Below are 19,869 nucleotides of genomic sequence, written 5' to 3' on the forward strand. Positions count from 1 at the left end.
GGCTGGGGCTGGTGCGCACAAGGCCCAGGGGCCCAGCTACCCGCCCCACAGTAACCCACCTGCCTCCAGCAACCCACCCGCCCCCCAAACTCACCCCCCCTCCCAGCAATCCAGCCGTCAAACCTGCTCCTAGCGTCGAGCGACCCGTCACTCGCCCTATCTGCTCCCTTCGGCTTTACGCGCGAGCGACCTCCCTAAGATGGCGACAGCAGCTGACTACCGTCCTTTTCTTCGCCCTTCCCATCATGGCAGTCCCTCACTGCCGATCACGTGCTCAGGGTAACCTCGCCTTCCTGCCCCTGCCCAATCAGCTGAGCAGACTCACCTGACCGGGCGCTGCGGCAGCAGGAGTGGGCAAACCGTAGGGGTAAGGTGGGGACCTTGCCCCCGCGCTGGGGGTAGTATGGCTGGGCGCTTAGCTGCCCCCGCATCCCCGCCCGGTTAGAGCCCGGAGAACCGGGCCCGGGCTGAGCTGACCCCGCCCCGGCCCGGTAAGAACCCACAGAAGCGAGGCCCGGGCTAAGCTGTCTTAAGGATCGCCATTCTCCCCCTCCAGCTTCCTGCCCTGCGCTAGCGGGGCCTTAGGGAGCCGGGAGATAGACATGAGCTCAGCTGAGCTGCACCTCCCACCCACACTCGTTTTCTGCTAATGCTGCCTCCTGGCTACGCTACCAGAGCTATGGGGTGCCACCAGCGAGGAAGCATGGTCTGAGCTCCTTCCACAGTACCCTCTCTGTGCCTGCCCCCAGCTCTGTCTGCTGCTGCCTGCTCACTGTGCTGGCTCTTTGCGGAGACACTGTCTACCAATCAGTGCCTGGATACAGAGAGGGGTGGATTTCCCCCCGCCCCCAGTAGGACAGCAGTAGTGGGACTTGCGCTGGACTGCATAATCCCTCTCATCTGCCTAGCGGGGAATCTCTGAAATGAAGAACTGCTGTAATGCCACTGAAACTACCTGGGGGACCCAAAAATATGGAGAGTGGGGAAAGAGAGAATAAAGGGGCAAGGACTATCTTTTCATTCTGTGTTGTCAGTGCTAGCCCAATGTGTCCCTGATGTCTTCCAGGGCCTCTAGACCGTACCGTAATACAATAGTAAATAATGGCATTAGCGTGAAAGTATCAAATTCCATTCATAAGTAGTCTCTGACAGGTGTAAAGTTTGTGGTAGGCTAGCTGATTTCTTTGATTCTTTCCCCAGTGCAGTGTAGTGCTATCATGTATTCAGTTACTACAATCGGAGTCTGGTCGAACTGACAGTCAAGGAGTGGGATATGCAGAGACTCTCTGCTTTCATTTCCACTATGTTCTACTCAGGGGTGAAAGTAACTTACAGGACTTGCCTGTACTGCCGGAGTCCTGGGGGGCGTGGCCTCATCCGGAAAAGGCATGGCCTCAACCGGAAGAGGCGGAGCCTCTCAAGATTTAAAGATCCTGGGGCACCGGCTGTGGCTGGGAGCCCCAGGGCCTTTAAATCAGCCCGGGGCTGCAGAGGTGGCTGGGAGCCCCCGGGGCTCATGGGCAAATTAAAGGGCCCGGAGCTCTGGCCGCTGCGGAGCTCTGGGCCCTTTAAATCCCCACCGCAGCTCCAGCTGGGATTTAAAGGGCTCGGGGCTCCTGTGGCTGCAGGGAGCCCCGAGCCCTTTAAATCCTGGCCCCAGCCCTGCCGCTGCAGGTGGGATTTAAAGGGCTCTGGCCTTTTAATCCCAGCCGCGGAAGCCGGTGCGGTCCAGCACGGCGTACTGGCTCTTGGCGGTACGCCGGACCAGACCGGCTTACTTTCACCTCTGGTTATACTTAACAGTTTCTTCCACAGGTACCAGCAGACTGTCAGTGCAGTCCTCCTCCAAAGTCAGTATGGGATGCTGAGCGAGAGGAGCAGTTTCACAAGTTGAAAAGGTTGAAGAGCTCAGATTGATCTTCCCAGGAACTGAGGTTAGTTGAAAAGAAATCAAATGACTTCTATTCATTATCCTCACTCTCTGTGCTTGACTTTCCTATGGTATCATGTTGTGTTTCAAAATCATAGAGTTTGGGGCAGTTTGGTTGCATTGTCAGCTTCTATGTCCTGTTCACAGAATCCTAAATTGGAGCATTTTACTTCGTTATTTCTAGCAGCCCTTAGGGGTAGAAATATGTTAGTAAAAGGTCTGTTGTGGTCTGATCTGAAGCTCATTGAAGCCTGTGAAAAGTCCTCCATTGATTTCAATGGACTTGCATCAGGCCCGTAGCACTTCCATTTAGTGTGACCAGATACCAAGTGTGAAAAATGGGGACAGAAGGTGGGGGGTAATAGGCACCCATGTAAGAAAAAGCCCCAAATATCAGGACTGTCTTTATAAAATTGGGACATCTGGTCACCCTGCTTCCATTAGACCCCATTTTAAGGGCATCTAGACTGGCCATTTTAAATCCCACCTGGCTGAAATGACACAAGTTGTGCCCACAAAAGTGTGTGTTTAACCAAAGAAACCACTCTAATTTGGTGTGACTATTGAAGGGTGTTTTAAGATTAGCCTGGATCAATTGTTTGTCAGCAGGGCTTTAGGATTTGCGGTGCTTCTAAACAGAGACGCATTTGAAACAAAACATGTGTGTTGGTGACCATCGCCTCCCCTCCGGCTGCTGGACAAGTGGAGTCAAGCTGCAGCTGTGAAGGTCCTGGTGGAGTTGCAAACACCTGAAACCTTTCGGTGGGGAAATGCTCTAAATAAATAAGGAGCCCTGGAGCAATCAGACCCCCCACCTATCAGGGCATTTTGTGTGCAGTTTGACAGAGATCAGGTTATTTTCTGTCTTCCTCCAAATATTTATCTCTAGAATCCAGCATGGTGAGCAACTGCAGCCTAAGGGCTCTGAGTAACTGTCCCATCCACTGTTCCATATGGATGAACCACTGCTTGGAGCCCCGTTCTTCTTAGCATATGCACAATGTGCCTCAGGTGGCATGTGACCAGGACTCATCACTGAATTTGGTCCACTGGTTGGATCTTTAGCTTCCCTGGCCTGGGCTTGGTACTGATGGGGAGCATGACATGAATGCTGATCCATGCCCTCCAGAGCCTCATTGACTTCATAAGAGCTCCATGCAGGTTTAAGGGTCTGTGGAGCAGCTTGGAAAATCATGGTCCTGGAAGTACAGTAAAACAAAAGAGCACAAATATTCACTAAATTAAGTTGTCTCTCTTCTTGCTTTTCCCTCCCCCCTTTTTTTTCCTACTTCCATCTCCAACACATTATCTCCACTTTTGCCCCACAATTATTTATTTGTGTCATAGTAGCACACACGGGCCCCAATCAAGATTAGGATCCCATTGCACTAGGCACTGTTCGAACTCTCTGATGATCCCTGACCCATCCGGCTGACCTCTGTCTACTGTATTCTCACTCTGTTTTTTTTTCTTTGCAAAGCAGCACCTCCTTGCTCTCATTCTGCACCAACCCGCCCCAGGTCTCCTGAGTCTCAGCCCTGTGTGCTAACCACCCTTTCTTTCTCATTCTTCTGTCTATGCCTCTATGAGGGTTACTGGAAGTATCCCATCCTCTGCATCATTCCCTTTCCCTGTTTCAGGTGTTTTCTCAAGGCCCTGACGATGCCGTCTAATAAGTCTGTCTCGGATGCGCCAATCTTCCAGTTCACTAACTGCAGGATTCTGAGGAGTCACCAGCTGCAAAGGTGAGCAGATGCGTCTGTTTGCCCTGGGATGGCTGCCTGAATACCAAAATGTGCTCCTCCGATGCCGTGGAATGCAAGATATAGAAAATATTGGACCTCAGAGTGCTGCTCTTTGGAAAAACCAGGCCTGGGAGTTGAACCTATGCAGATCTCTTGCATGGCAGCAAAGAGTACCAACCACAGGGCTGCTGGTTCTGACAATACCCCAACTTCCCTCTGTTTTGTAAAGCTGCAGTTGTTCCCTGTAGCAGAGACCAAGAGGTCTCAACTATGTGTTAGTCTGCCACTTAGGTAACAATCAGAACAGGCATAGACTCTTACCAGGCTCATTTGATCCACGCTATCCTCTTCCCACATCTGTCCTCTTCAGGGAGAGAGGAAGGACTCGGAGGACGCCAGCCCTCCCAATGAGACTGTATAGACATTGTTCATGTTGGGGTGGCATGTGGGAAACATCCTAGAGGTGACAAATGCAGTTCCCTGGGGCGGGAGTGCCTGATGCTGATTTGGTTCTTGCCCCTGCTTGCCATAACAGCACATGGTGGGTTAGCCGCCAGTCCCTGTGTTGGGGTGGTCTATGTGCTGGGTTTCCTAATAGGTAAAGGGGGACTGAATAGTATGGAAAGCAGCCAAGGCCCCCTCCCCTGCTGCTGGGAGGAATGGTTGATCTTTTATTCTACATGGTTCTTCTGTCAGGGAGGATCTGTGGGTGCGAGAGGGGAAGATCCTCAACCCAGAAAAGCTGTTCTTTGATGAGAAGGGATCTGCTGATATTCATCTGGATTGTAAGGACAGTATCATCGCCCCCGGATTCATTGATGTGCAGATTAATGGTAAGGCATTCCAGCTGATCTAGAGCAGATCTGAGTGAGAACCAGGCTCCACGTGTGCCATTTAGAAACAGACTGATGAGTTCCAGCACAAACGCGTCCCCTCCTGCCGTTTGAACTCTGACTCACAGTGCGCCTGTTTCCTGAAAACGGACTGTGTTGGGAGATCAGCTGCGTCATCAGATAAGATTTGCATAGCTTCTAGTTTAGCAGTCTGTGGCTGGCTCTCTGTTTTAAGGCCTTGTCTACACTGTACAGTTTTGTCGGCAAAAAGCAGCTTTTGCCAACAAAACAATGGAGGTGTACACACTGCAAAGCTACTTTTGATGCAAAACTCTGCTGTTTTGCCAATAAAATAAAACCACCTCAACAAGAGGCATAAAGCTTTTTGCAGCAAAGTTAAAGTGGCAAAGACCCAGTGTAGATGATGCCGTTCATTATGTCGACATAATTGGCCTCCTCCAGTATCCCACAATACCCATCATGGCCGCTCTGCTCACTGTTTTGAACTTCGCTGCCCTACAGATATGCCTCTCCCCTTTCAAAGCTCTGGGAAGCTTTGACATTCCTCAGCCTGGAGAGCTCACAGAGCTGCTGTAGGAGAATGCGGAGGGAAGCCCAGAACCATAGACATGCAGACAGAGCGGGCTGCTGCTGTGGGGAGGAGGAGGGGGAGAGACTGCTGTGCTGTGCAGAGCCGGGGGGGTGTCCCCTCCCAGAGCCGGGGGCTGATATGGGGTGTGTGTCCCCTCTTCCGGGATTGGTTGCTCAGGCTGCTGTCTGAACTTAGAGACAGCATGCAGACACACTCTCCACCAACACACACACACTTCCCTAACACACACTCTTTCTCTCTCTCCTTTCCTGCCCCCCCAACACCACACACTCCCTGTCTCACACACTCCCCTTCCTCCCCCATGCATACACTGTCAGTCACTTTTCAACTGAAATCTAGTAGGATGCCCATGGAACATAGGATTGAGAAACCTGCATCATGTGACGCTATACTTGTCCCATGAGGCATTGCAAACCTTTCCCAAAGCACCCTGTGGCCAGTTACACAGTGGGATAGCTACCCTCAGTGCACTGCTCTCTGTGTCGATGCAAGAGCGGCTAGTGTGGATGTGCTCTGCCGACACAAGGAACATAGTCTGGGCAGGCAGCAGCAGTTTAATTAAAGAAGCATAACTTTTGTTGACAGTCCATGTCTACACTAGAGTTTTAAGTTAGGAGGTAGCAAAGCCAGGTGGGTTGCCATTGGGAGAATTGTGGAGATGGGCTGGGTTTTGAGGAGGGATCTGAAGGATGATGTGTAGTGTGGCATAAAGGATCAGAGAGGAAGGATGGTCCAGTGGTTAGGGCACTAGCCAAGGACCTAGGAGTTAAGTTCCTGCTCCACCACAGATTTCTTGCATTATCTTGGGCCTCTCTGTGCCTCAGTTCAATGGGATCAGAGCCTTAACCTGCTTCACAGGTGTGTATAAGGTTAAATGAATTACAGCTCATGAGGTGCTCATATACTGTGGGAATGGGGGCCAGGTAAGTACCTAAGAAAGAGTACGGGGCAGTGTGGGGGAATGAAATAGAGAGATCAGGACCCTTCTGGTGGGTTTGCCTGCTTGCCCTTGGGGATTAGTTCCCAGGACGGTTAGTGTAATCGGGTGCTCCACATCTCCTTTTATAGGGGCTTGCTGTGCAACCAAAATCCTCCCCCACCTCACTTGCTTGTAGCACTCCCCTTATTCTCAAAGTTAATCTTCAGTTGCACATTATATTAGGTATCATTTACAGTGCTGCCTCCAGAGCTGGCCTCCCTGGTTTCTAGAGCCAACTGCCATGTCACCACTTGCTGTCCTTGTTTCCTTTATGGTGCAGGGGGCTTTGGGGTGGATTTCTCCTTGGCTGCGGATGACGTCCAATCAGGGATCTCTGTGGTGAGTCAGAAGATTCTCTCCCATGGCGTGACTTCCTTCTGCCCAACCCTGGTGACCTCCCCGCCATCTGTCTATCACAAGGTAAGGGGAGCCCCACAGGGCACCAAAACACTCACGGCAGTGGGGATGGCACCGTTGGATCAGGTGGCTAAGCCTTGGGGGCTTCACCACAGAAGTGGAATGTGTGGGCTCTGTGATGGCAGTGGCCTGTTGGGAAGGGGAAGCGGTGTGAGGAGCTGGGTTCTAAACCCAGATGGCTTCTCCACACATTTAGGCAGCTGATGCTGCAATATTCCCAGGGTCCCATGAGACAAGTTATACAGGGCTTGGGACCTGCCTTTTCTCCGAGCACAGTGTATCGCAAGTCATGCACAGTGATCTGTTTTGGGTTCTTTTGAGAACCAGGCACTGGGGAGCTGGGGTACATGGGCCCACAAGAGGGTGGGTTCTGAAATAATGTTCCCCTCCAGCAGAGATTAACCCTTTCTGCTAAAGACCAACTCATCAGTCTGCCCTAGCACTAGGAGAGCTGTACAGGCCATGCCCAGCAGGAAAGCACATCTAACCCTGGGGCCAGTTTTTACCATTCCAGCAGGGGTAGTTACCTCTCTCTCACTGCCTTGGGGCCGAGTGGGTGAAATAGTTCCCTTTGGCACTCATAGGCATTATGCTAGGGGCCCTAATACAGGCAGGCTGGGTACTATGTCCATGAGGCTTCTAACACGTCCCCGTCCTAGGTTCTTCCTCAGATCAGCATAAGAAATGGAGGGCCTCATGGAGCTGGTATCCTGGGTAAGTGAACGGCAAGGTCCTGTCCTCTTGGCCCCTCTCCTCTCTGCTGTGTGGAGACTCGCTCCTCTGTGGAGGAAGGAGAAGCAGCTGCTGTGGAAAGCATTCACTGTGGCTGAGAGTGTTGTGCCATAGAGAAGTGGGGGTGGCGTTGAGATTTTTACTCTGTGCAAGGCCAGATGCAGCCTGGCCATGACTCCCAGAGAGTTCCGTATGCTGGCTGCCATGTTCCTCCCGCAGCTCTACCCCATGGCACTTACTACTGCACTCCTCTCTGCTGGGCTCTGCATCCAACATGTCGGCCCTGCTGGAATTGGGCAGTGTGTGGCAGTGGGTCACTGTGAGTGAGCAGACTGCCCATGCTGGCAGCAATGCCGTCTCTCGTGCCATGCTGAGGAGAGCAGCCCAAGGGCCTCCATCATTCTGAGGAGTGGGGAGATCTCTGCCTGAAAACTGGGGGTGAGGCACCTCAGGGAAGGCCGCACCTCAGGGACCTCGCTTTGGTCCTTAAAACTGAGCTGCTGGCATTTGGGGCAAGCTCGTTGAGAAGAGGAGAGTGGGAAACAGGCAGCAGGAAGGGGCTGTGGGGAGGTGTGAGCTGGGGCAATAAAGATTATAGGTGCCAGCAGCTGGCGAGGTCAAGTAAAGCCAGGCAAGAGTGGGATGGTAAGGGGAAGGAGTCTGGGGTGGGAGATAGAGCAGGATAACAGTTTCAGGGAGATGTCCCGATTTTTGGATCTTTTTCTTATATAGGCTCCTATTACCCCCCACCCCCATCCCAATTTTTCACACTTGCTGTCTAGTCACCCTACAGGGAGATACGAAGAAGCCTTGACTTTCTCCTACTCTGCAGCCGCCTGGTTTTTCATTCTCAGAGCCAGATTGAGGGGGGTGGGGTTTGGCAAGTTCCAGGGTGGGGCTGGCCAGGAGAGGGGATTGGCTGGGCTGAGGTGGGGCAGTGGGTATCCTCACCCTTGGGGTAAGAAAGGGAAACAGTTATGGGTATTTTTTCTCTCCCTGGTGGGCAGGGGCCCATCTGGAGGGGCCTTTCATAAGCAAAGAGAAGAAGGGGGCGCACCCAGAGCACTACCTCAGCACCTTTGAATCGGGAGCTTTCCAGGACCTGCTTGCCACCTACAGGCACCTGGACTGCGTCCGGATTGTCACCCTGGCCCCTGAGATGAAGAGGAGCAGTGAGGTGATCCAGGAACTCACCAGACGGGGCATCTGTGTCTCGCTGGGTAAGGGTGTCTGCTGGCTAGGGCTTGGTAGGCTGCGTGGGTGGGTCTGGGTAGTCCCTTAAAGGCCCAATCTGTTTGCTCACATTGCTCACCCTGGGCCTGATCCTCTGTTCTGTCACACTAGTCTCATGCCAGTGCAGGTGCATTGAGGTTAATGGAGTTACTCTAGCAAATCAGGCCACTGTCTGTAGTGCAAAGTGCATGCAGTGTGTTCAAGCCAACATGGATATGAGAACGCTATCAGCTGCATAGTAACCGTAATGGTGCATTAGTGCAAGCTATCTGCATTGGATTTCCCTCTGTCTTTTTCCAACCTCAAAGAAAAACCTTTCTGCTTCCACTCCTCATGTCCACAACTGTGCAGAGTCAATGTTCTTCAGAGCTCTGGAGCCCTGCAGTGAAACAGAAGCACAAAAGGTCATCTCTGTAACATGGCTCTAAACTGGGTGGGCATATCTGACGGTGTGCGTATCTTAGTGTTTCATAGTGATTGTAAATAAGGGCCAAATTCCACTTTGATAAGAGTGAGCAACTCTGACCCCAGCAAGATGTAGGAGTGGGGTGGGTGGGCCATCTGTATTTGAGGACAGAATATGATCCTGACCTTTACTTGTCTTAAACTTAGCTAAGACCCCAGTGAGGGCCAACCACATGCAAAGGTTCAACTTCTAAAGTTAACCTGTTTGAATTCTCCTTGCACAAAAAGGCTTAAGTGTCCAGCTGTAGCCACCTTAAATGGGACTGCTTTCTAGAAAGTGCAGAATACCTGCCCTCTGAAAACTAGGGCCTCTTACTGTGTTTCAAGTTACACACCCAAAAATGGAGGCATCACTAATCTCTGGAAAATTTAGCACAGTCCATTTTTTTTTTTTTTAAGTGGAAGCTATGTGTGCAGAGCACTGGCTGTATTTTTCTCATGTTCTCCTCACAAGCTCCCCTTTGGTGCTGAGATCAAGGATAGAAAAACTTAACCCTTCCCCTGAGTTGTTCTTCTTTGGGCTGAAATTGATGAACCATGCAAAAGAAGGGTTTATGCAACAAATCTGTATATAATCGGCCATAGCGTTCGCTGCCCTACAGGCCATATAAAAAAAAAAAAATCCAGAAGGGCAAATTCTGCCTCTAGTAGGATTCGGGGCCCCTGGAAAGGACTACGGTTCTCATCTTCATTGGGCAAAACAAAAGCTAATTCCATTGCTGTAACAAAGCCCGGAGGTCTCATCAGCACCCTCAGCACCCGAAGAAGAGCTCCATGTAAGTTCGAAAGCTTGTCTCTCTCACCAACAGAAGTTGGTCCAGTAAAAGATATTACCTCACCCACCTTGTCTCTCTTCTGAAGTCCTTGGAAGCCATGGTACACTGCAGTAGGGATCCAAATTCATCTCAACCACTGGCACTGGAACTTCCATGCTCCAGCCGGGTTCTGAATGGGGCTGTCAGAACTGGAGTGTAGCATGATTGAATAATAGGTGGATTTCCAGCAAACTTCTAGTGATTTGTGGACTGAGTACACTTGCCCCTGGGTGTTATTGGAGTAAATGGAGAGAGTAAAGGGGGAAATAGCAAGAGAAGTCACCTGGTGCTCTTTGTTCGCAGGACATTCTGTGGCTAATCTGTCTCAGGCAGAGGAAGCTGTCCGACATGGTGCTACTTTTATCACCCATCTCTTCAATGCCATGTTACCTGTAAGTAACTGAGGGAGCCCACTGCCTGCCCGTGGCTCACTCTGGCTTGTCTTCTCCTCCACGGACATTTATTCTCTGCCACGCATCTGGGTGGGTTGTCGGCAAGGGGAAGTGACTCTGGGTCTAAACGCACAAGCCCCTATTGCCAGAAATGAAGACACAGCTTTGTTAGCTAAGACTGTAGCAGCCTCATCAAACTTTATACATGGACCAACCACCACTAGTGGGGGATAAAGTGCCACCCTGAGTGGGTCTGGGTTATATCACCATGCATGCCTTTTCATTGTCACTACGTCCAGCTGCTGCCTTCATGGCAGCACCCCCTAGCCAGGGCACTAGGGTGACCAGACAGCAAGTGTGAAAAATCAGGTCACGGGGTGGGGGGCAATAGGCACTTATATAAGACAAAGCCCCAAATATCAGGACTGTCCCTATAAAATTGGGGCATCTACGGGGCACTGGCTGCCTGTGGGTTTCTTCGTGGCAGGCATCACACCTGTTTTCTCATCCCTTTGCACAGTTCCACCATCGCGATCCTGGGATTGTGGGGCTGCTGACGAGTGACCAGATTCCTGCCAGGCGGAGGGTGTTCTATGGCATGATATCAGATGGGATCCACACCAACCCTGCGGCTCTGAGAATTGCGCATCGAGCGCACCCCAAAGGTGAATCACTGGGGATCCCCTTGGTCTGGACAACATAGCACCTCTGAACCCAAATGCTGTGCCCATCTGGATTGCTTTTCTCCCAGCTGACGTGCAGCATCCTTCTCAAATGGTACCAGATGGGATTACTTCCACTTAAGAATGGTGTGTGTCAGGGGCCTGGCTGACTCTGGATAGTGGGAGCTTTCACCTCTAGGTTACTGGTTTCAGACCAGTATGGCCTGTGCATCATTTGCTGGTCACATGGTGCTGGTTTCTCCTCCTTGTTCCTGCTAAAAGAAGCTGAAAACCCATGATTCATTGCTATTGTTTCCATGTGAGCAGTTGCTGTAGCTGCCCAAAGGCTGTTCTATGGTCAGGAGTGTGGGGAGGAGCAGGCTCCCGGAGTCTCTCTGAGGTATGGCCTGTGCTGTTGGGACTCCCTCCAGCTCCCAAAGAATGGATGTCTGCATAGCACACAGTCATGGAGAGTGGGGCTAACTGCACCCTTGTTGACCATCTCAGGAGAGATGCCCAGAGAATGTCCCAAGTTCTTGCCCTGGGGATGAGGCCTCCCAGCTTGGGGGAGGCCCATTGGTAGCCCAATGTGAGGTGAAGAGTGGCTCTGTCACCGCCCATGCTCTACCTGTTCTGCGGATAACCAGGGGACTTCAGGCACCAGGGCACCCCTGCACCCTTCTCCAGTGCTGTGTGAAAGGAATCCTGTGTGTCAATGGCCCCTCACGAGTAGAGTCCAGTGTCACTCCCCACCCACTACTGCACGTACACGTTCCCTGTGGCTCAGAATTACCCAGCTCATAGCCTGGTCCTTCAGCCCAAACCTCTGTGTGACCTGCCCAAAGCTTTGTGCTTGTCTTGTGAAACTGTCTTCTCCCCGCTTCTCCATCTTCTTTTCCTCCCCACTTTCCTAAGCTACAGTCAGCCCTGCACCCAGAAGGCGCAGTGCTCTCGGGAGAGTCCTCCTTGCTGGGTCACAGACATCCTGACTGCTGCCATTACCACTCCCAGCAGAGCGAAATGCCTGGGACTTGCGCCAAAGAACTGGAGAGAAACCCCCTGCAAAGCTGGGCTGAAGGCTAGAGCTAACGTGGCCCCTCCTTGTCCCCTTAGGCCTGGTGCTGGTGACAGACGCCATTGCTGGAATGGGGCTGGCCCCAGGGAAGCACACCCTGGGCCAGCAGGTGATCGAGGTGGACGGGCTGAACACATACATTGCAGGTGAGCACTCCATACGCAGCCTGGTCACCTTCAGCCCCCACCTAGGGCCGTGTGTGTTTTTAAGGTAGATCCCTGGGCCTTCCAGATGGCTCCACTGGCTGCAGAGCAGGTGTGAGCCCCGTGTGTGCTGAGCTAGCAAAGGCTGGCAGTGCCATGAGGGAGCCCGCTGTCACCTGGCCCAGAAGGGAGCGCCCTTTGGCTGTGTCTCACCTGCTGCTGGCTGATTGAAATCCTGACCCCTGATGGTGTGGTACCTTGTAAGGGGAAAGGCTGGGGAGGACATATGAGAAAATGGTGCCACATCTCAAGTGGCACTGGTATGAAGCACACCCTCTGCCATTATGGGAGGTCTCCTTGCACTATGTGGGACAATAGCATCTACTTCATCCCTCATTAAAGCCCAACCCCCTCCCAGGATTGTGGTGCCCATGAAAGTGAGGTGCCAGGAGCACTGGGCAGAGTCAGGCATGGGGTGAGCGGGAGCTGGCCATGCACCTCTAACAACCTGTAATTTCCAGTCCAGAACCTCCCTCCAACCATACTCCTCAGTCCTGCCCTGTCACACCCCCTGCGACCCCAGCCTATTGCCAAAATCTGCCATGGCTTCTCTGGAGCCGAAGCTGAGAGCCCTCAGACTCATTCCACTTGTGGAATAGGATTGTAACCCTACGGGGACCGTTGCTGTTAGATGGCTGGTGGATCTGCTCAGTTTCCTGTCTCTTCTCCTGCTCAGGGACGAAGACCCTGAGTGGCAGCGTAGCAACCATGGACTCCTGTGTTCGGCACTTCCTGGAGGCCACAGGTGAGCCCAACTCACCTACTCTCTGCCTGCGGGCTCTGGGATGGAGAACAGTGCCCCTTGCTGTTATCACTTCTCCTAGGGCCAAAGGTCTCTACACATATCCAGAGAGCGTAGGAGGGAGATCCTCTCCCCAGACAAGGCTGGCTATGGGCATTCTTTCCAAGCCCTCTTGGAGTCCCAGGTCAGCTAGCAGGCAGAGCCACACTGGGTGCCAGCCAGGGAGAGATTAGGCTTTACTCTTACCGCAGTGAGAACAAACGAGCTCCTCCTTAGTCACAGGTGCAAAGGGACCAAAGGTGAATAATCTTGTCCACAACTTCTGATTCCTCCCTTCCTCTCTCCAGCCACACTGCAACTGCTCATCCCTCTCCTGCAACCCCTCTGGGCCTTTCCCCGCAAGCATCATCCAAGAGTAACTATTAAAAACCTATGTCTGAGTTGCTCACATGTGTGTCCCTTGTGTCCCCAGTGGTTCAGCAAAGTGTCCATCTCTCTGTATGATTGTTCACTCTGCTCCCTGAAAAGGGGGGTGGAGAAGGGGGTTACCAGGCTGGGTTGGGACCTGTCATATTAACTTCAAGGGTCAGAAGAGATAAAGTGTTAAACTCTTCCACTGTCCAACATAAAATGAGTGATGCAAAGAGGTCCAGGGTCTCTCGACCGGGGCCTCGGTGTATTCAATTTCTTGGTAAACACGCAAAAGCATTCATTCTAAAACTGAATGTTTATTGATCAGGAACAAGAAATAAAAACAAGCAATTATACTGAAATTGAGTGATTATGCAAAACAAGCTTAAAGGGTTTGATTAAAGTCGCTCTCCTTTTGGAGAAAAATATTAGTCTCATTTTCAGAACAACCTTTCTTTGAGAAAAGAAAAGGGTTAAATTTACATTCAGTCCTGATGTGAAAAGGGTATTCATTTCTCCTGTGTCTGACTGACAGACCCACACAAGGTAGAGGGGAGATAGGACAGAAAAGGTGGGGAACATACGGCTGTGATGGGTTCGGTCACAGAGACCCCCTTGGGACTGTCACCTAATGTGCTGAGACTATCTCTGAGCCCATTTTCTCTGCCAGTTTGGGCTTCCAGAACCCTGCCTTGTTGAGTCAGACACACCAGTCTGCTCCAACACAGACCCAGGGTCAGAATCACGCACCCCAAAGCTGCAGACTTAACTGAAAATGGCTTAAGAAGTGCTCCTGTCTCTAGCACCCAGACACCCAGCTCCCAATGGGATCCAAACCCCAAATAAATTTGTTTTACTATGTATAAAGCTTATACAAGGTAAACTCATAAATTGTCTGCTCTCTGTAACACTGATAGAGATGCATAGCTGTTTGCTCCCCCAGGTATTAATTGCTTACTCTGGGTTAATTAATAAGCAAAAGTGATTTTATTAAGCATAAAAAGTAGGATTGAAGTGGTTCCAAGTAATAGACAGAACAAAGTAAGTTACCAAGCAAAATAAAACAAAACATGCAAGTGTAAACCTAATACATTAAGAAACTGATTACAGATAAAATCTCACCTCAGAGATGTTCCAATAAGCTTCTTTCACAGACTGGACTCTTTCCTAGTCTGGGCCCAATCCTTTCCCCTGGTACAGTTCTTGTTCCAGCTCAGGTGGTAGCTGGGGGATTTCTCATGACTGCAGCCCCCTTTGTTCTGTTCCACCCCCTTTTATAGCTTTGGCCCAAGGCGGGAATCCTGTGTCTCTCTGGGTTCCCACCCCTCCTTCTAAATGGAAAAGCGCCAGGTTTAAGATGGATTACAGTATCAGGTGACATGGTCACGTCACTGTAAAACCTCATTCTTCATTACCCACAGGCTGGTCCCCACATCCACAAGAAGGCTTGCAGGTAAATAAACCATCTACAGCCAATTGTCCTAGTCAATGGGTGCCATCAAGATTCTAAACCACCATTAATGGCCCACACTTTGCATAGTTACAATAGGACCTCAGAGTTAACTTCCTATTTCTAGTTTTAGATACAGGAATGATACGATACATACATACAAGTAAGATGAACACACTCAGTAGATTATAAGCTTTGTAATGATACCTTACAAGAGACCTTTTGCATAAAGCATATTCCAGTTACATTATATTCAGACTAGATGATCATAATGGTCCCTTCTGACCTTAAAGTCTATATTCACACTCATCAGCATAGTTCCATAAAATCATATGGAGCAATGTCACAACGGCTTTTGTTGATGTCTTTGGAATCCTGGATGGCTGGTCAGTCTCAAATGGATGCTTTGGCTGGCAGGTTGACCACAGCCCCTGTTGTTTGGACCCTGGTTCACTTTCCGGTCAAGGATGTCACCTGGTTGGGTCTTTTCTCCTTAGATGGGGCAAGGCTGTGGTCAGCTCATCTTGCTGTGCTGATGCAGTGCAGCTGATTTCAGGATGGTAGAAAGCCAAGAGAATAAGAAAGAGGACAGGAGGAGGGACGGTGCAGGGAACAACATGAAAGGAAGGGAGACAAAACAGGATCTTGTGCATCTCTGCGATGCTGGCAATCAAGTATCCCCACTGAGGACTGGGTGTCATAATGCTGTGATTATTTTCACCTGAGAGTTCTGAAAATCAAGTTCCTTAATGGAGAGCAAGGCCAGCTGGCATTCTGCCTGGAAGAAAGTATTTCAGTCTGGTTTGCTCCTTCTATCTTGGGGTGAGGGGAGATGAAATGAGATGCGCGGGGGAGGGATAGCTCAGTGGTTTGAGCATTGGCCTGCTAAACCCAGGGTTGAGAGTTCAATCCTTGAGGGGGGCCATTTAGGGATCTGGGGCAAAAATTGGGGATTGGTCCTGCTTTGAGTAGGGGGTTGGACTAGATGACCTCCTGAGGTCCCTTCCAACCCTGATATTCGGGGGGGGGGGGGGAGAGGGTTTTTTTTTTTTTTTTGAAAGGAAATCCCCAAAGGGGAAATGTTGGTGGCATAGTTCATCCCCCCCCCCCCCCTTATTTTCTCTACCAATTAGACCCAATATCCCTCACACCAATTTTGGTCCATTAACTTCTGGTTCCACATCTTCTGTTTTTACCAAGGATGATTTCAACACAGTCCTTGAATCATACCATCAGGTCTCCTTATGTTTGGACTAGCCTAGCTTCTTTGTCTGGTTCTTTTGCACTTGTTTATAATCATTTATTGGCAACTTAACCTATTGCTCATGGTTAATTTCCAAGTAGGCAAAAATTGTTGGTTAGCGTGTTGTCTTATGAGCTTTCACGTGCTTTTGTACATTTCAGCTTCCCAGGGGGGTAAATGTTATGGGCCCAGTAGTCACAACAGATCCCGTGTGTCTGATTTCAGCGTGTGGCTGGCTAGCAGCCAGCAGCCCCCTGCTGTTCCATTTCCCACAGAGATGGCTGTCAGTATCTTGGCAGGACCCTGATTCAGCTGGCACCTTGCTCCAGCAGCCCTGCCTTGTCTGAAGGGCTGCCCGGTGTGGGAAGCAGTGGAGAGGTCCTGAAAGATGATGTCTGTTAACTGCCATAACAAGGTGCTGTTCTTCCCCAAAGGATGCACTGTGGAGACAGCCCTGGAGGCAGCATCCCTCCATCCTGCCCAGCTCCTGGGAATTGAGCACCAAAAGGGGACCCTGAACTATGACAACGATGCAGGTATCGGCATGATTGCAGGTTGATGCACCACTTCACCATTCTCCACAGTGTCGTCTGGTGGCTGAGGCTAGGGCTGGAGTAGCAGTGAGCTCCCCAGCCCACCATCACCATTCCCCATGGGGGTGGCTCCTAGAAGGAGCTGAGGCTGACGTACCTATGAGCTGCCTCACCATTGGGGCTGCTACACCATTCCCTACAGCGCCTCCTACTGATACAGGATGGGTCTGGCATAGCTGGTGTCTGCTGGCTGAGGCTCAGTAACATGCCCTCTCAAGCTTGGCCTTGGCACTTGGATTGGGAAATGGCTCCTTTGGTTCCTATTGTCTCTGTTTGAATCCAGTCCTCTTGTGCAGTCTAGTCCCTGTGGCAGTCTGTAAACCAGGGGAGGTCACTCCCCCTGTACAGACTCAAGATGCAACTGCCCCTCCCCAGAATGGCAGAGTTGCCAGCCTGGGTAGGGGCAGTTCTACCACTGTTTGGGGTACGTGCCTTACTGTAAATCCTCTGCAGTCTCCATGGGTATTGGAATGTCTCCTCCATCAGCAGGAAATGTAACCCTTACAGTCCTTTCCCATGGCAACCCCAACAGATCAAGCACCCCTCCTGCTGCCTCTGATTCCTGCTTCCTCTCTTCTGTCTGCTGCAGATTTCCTGCTACTGGACAACAGCTTACAGGTGCGAGCCACGTACATCGCAGGTGAACGGGTCTGGAGTCAGGACACCTTCACTATATGAAACCAGAGACTCACCTGGGACTGGCAGCACTCCCCCAACCCTGGTGCCAACTACCAGCTCCCCCAAGCGTCATGCTCAGTGGTTGCTGGCAGCCGCATTGTCCTCTCCCTCTCAAAGAACGCTTTTTTAAGACCTTGGTGTTTCTTCCTCCTGGGTCACCCTTGAAAGTACCAAAAAACTGCATGTTCCAGAGCAGCCCTTGCTTTCAGTTGCCAGCCCTGCCTGCAATGAGTTTGTCAGCTCTCTGCTAGACAAGAGGTAAAAGAGTGGGTGGAGCTCTGCTGCTGGGATCACTCTACGATGGAGCCACCTGAAGGATGAGGTGCCTGTCTGTCTCTGTCCTCTCTCTTGAGCACTGGATTTGAGCCCTGCTGTAGAGGAAAGGGAAGCTGCTCCATGCGCTGTTCTGTGTCGATATGTGCCCACATAGGCATATGTGCATATCACAACACACACACACACCCCACTAACTTCACTTCCCAGAATAGGCCTCTGGCTGTGCCCTTTGTCTCTCACCATAGGGCCTCTTAATGCCAGAGTGTCGACTTCCCAATGTTCATCTGCCTATTTTCTAGAGAAATCCCAGTGGCCTTGAAGCAGCTCTGCTGACAGCCTGCAATCTGGCTGGGAGCCTGGGGAGGGGGCAATGTCTGTACCTGGTACTGTCAGCCAAGGGCCGTGAGTTCATGTCACACCCTTGATCTCCTGTACCCCGAAGCAGAGTACTCACCACCTCGCTCAGGCCATGGGCAGCCCTAGTGCCTTGTGTTGCTCCCTGGGATGAGACCCTCACCACCAACTTTCCTCCTGGGCTGAATCCTCAGGGCTGTCTACAAACCCATGAAAAGCAGGAGCTGCTGGTTCCTTGTGCTGTCTTGCTGCGTGGGCAGTGATTTTGTCTGCTGGGTGCATGGACTTCATTCTGCAACAGAAAGCAATGTTGTTCTTGAACTATATACACATGCAAAGTGGGTCTTACAGGCTCTAGTATATATTACCATCTGTATTAAACTAATATGGTTGGAGAGCTTCCCGAGGATGCTACACAGCTTGCTGGTCTGTTAGTTTCTTTGTGTCAGTGATGAGGTGAGATGCTTTTGCTGTAGGGAATGTATCCAAAATGGCAGTGATGTAACTGGACACCATTCCATCTTGAGGTGCGGGGTTCTCTCAGGGTTTATGTCCTCACTAGAAGCTCTGTATGGGATTAGATGATTGCTTATCTGCTCATTCTCATAATTATCTTCACTTGATGTGTCAGTTAGCTTTCTGACTCTATAGAAGGCTGAGAAAGTTTCCATTCTAATCCTGATCTTGATTCTGAACTTACCACCAAGAAAATGTATCTGAAATGCCCCTCATAGGTAGAGGAGACCGTGTCTGAGATACTTCAGGTCAATCAGACAATGATAGGACTTAAACTGTGGTGAATCTTAGCAAGTTTGGCATTCATAAAGAAGCCTTAAATCTGATAGGTTTCAGTTAGGTTTCTTCTTCCTTGCAATACCTTTTGTGACAAAGTTCCTCCTCTATCTTGGTGGGTCCTGTGCTTATTGGTGGATTTTCTTGCCTCAGAGATTCACCATGTGGGTTGGGGAACAGCCCAGAGACCTTCCCCTCTGGTAGAACCCACAGTCCAGGTCAATTGGGAGGTTTGGGGGGAACCCAGGCCCGCCCTCTACTCCAGGTTCCAGCCCAGGGCCCTGTGGACTGCAGCTGTCTATAGTGCCTCCTGTAACAGCTGCATGACAGCTACAACTCCCTGGGCTACTTCCCCATAGCCTCCTCCCAACACCTTCTTTATCCTCACCACAGGACCTTCCTCCTGGTGTCTGATAACGCTTGTGCTCCTCAGTCCTCCAGCAGCACACCCTCTCAGCTCCTTGTGCCTCTTGCTCCTCACACTCACACCACAAACTGAAGTGAGCTCCTTTTTAAAGCCCAGGTGCCCTGATTAGCCTGCCTTAATTGATTCTAGCAGTTTCTTCTTAATTGGCTCCAGGTGTCCTAATTAGCCTGCCTGCCTTAACTGGTTCTAGCAGGTTTCTGATAACTCTAGTGCAGCCCCTGCTCTGGTCCCTCAGGGAACAGAAACCCTGTCTGACCTGGGACTAATTGATCACTCTCCTGTAGCCCTCTGGCCTGGAGGGAGGAGGCTGCTCCTCCTCTTTCTCTGCTACCTGCTTGCTGGCTGGTTGCTAGACCCACCCACACCCTTGGCTGCTGCTGCTCCAGCTACAGCCCCTTGGGGGGGGCCTGCTGGCCCACTCCCCAGAGGAGGGGAGGGAGAGACCCCAGCCATTGCTCCTGCTGTTGAGGATGCCACCACCACCTCCACCTGAGAAGGGTCCTTCCTGCTGGCCAACAGACTGCCGCCTGGAGCTGCTGCGTTTGCTGCTGGGGAGCTGCTGGAGCCCTGAGGAGAAGAAGAGGACCATCTGCCAGTGTGGGAGCGCGTAGAAATTCTACAGACCACCGTGGAGGGGGCCCTCCCGGACTGAGTAACTTTTGAACTGTGCTCTTGTGGTGGGGATCTAGATTGTGTTTGTGGGGACACAGGGGGTGTGGTGTGGAGCCTGCCCCCTGGTCCATCTGTGTCCTGTCCCCCCCTGATCCTCACCACCACCACCATCATTGTTGCCCCCTCCACCACCCCCA

At 51.2% G+C, this 19,869-nt stretch overlaps 1 protein-coding gene across 2 annotated transcripts; it reads left to right on the top strand.

Annotated features, from left to right (window-relative positions):
- Positions 1-330: 330 nt before the first annotated feature.
- AMDHD2 (amidohydrolase domain containing 2) lies at positions 331-18,259 on the top strand. Of its 2 annotated transcripts, XM_024200506.3 has the most exons (13): positions 331-367; positions 1,816-1,934; positions 3,571-3,675; positions 4,372-4,508; positions 6,381-6,520; positions 7,177-7,231; positions 8,257-8,469; positions 10,066-10,154; positions 10,675-10,819; positions 11,930-12,037; positions 12,771-12,839; positions 16,375-16,476; positions 17,123-18,259. In XM_024200506.3, exons 3-13 carry the CDS (start codon positions 3,593-3,595, stop codon positions 17,209-17,211), a joined length of 1,230 nt encoding a protein of 409 aa, XP_024056274.1. In that variant the 5' UTR covers positions 331-367; positions 1,816-1,934; positions 3,571-3,592; the 3' UTR covers positions 17,212-18,259. The 2 variants fall into 2 exon arrangements, with proteins under 2 accessions (XP_024056274.1, XP_024056273.1); XM_024200505.2 differs by lacking the exons at positions 16,375-16,476; positions 17,123-18,259 and having other exon boundaries at positions 12,771-13,502.
- The last annotated feature ends 1,610 nt before the right edge of the window (positions 18,260-19,869 follow it).

This window comes from Terrapene carolina, unplaced genomic scaffold (assembly GCF_002925995.2).
Source record: "Terrapene carolina triunguis isolate 2854851 unplaced genomic scaffold, T_m_triunguis-2.0 Scaffold67, whole genome shotgun sequence".
Taxonomy (NCBI): Eukaryota; Metazoa; Chordata; order Testudines; family Emydidae; genus Terrapene; species Terrapene triunguis.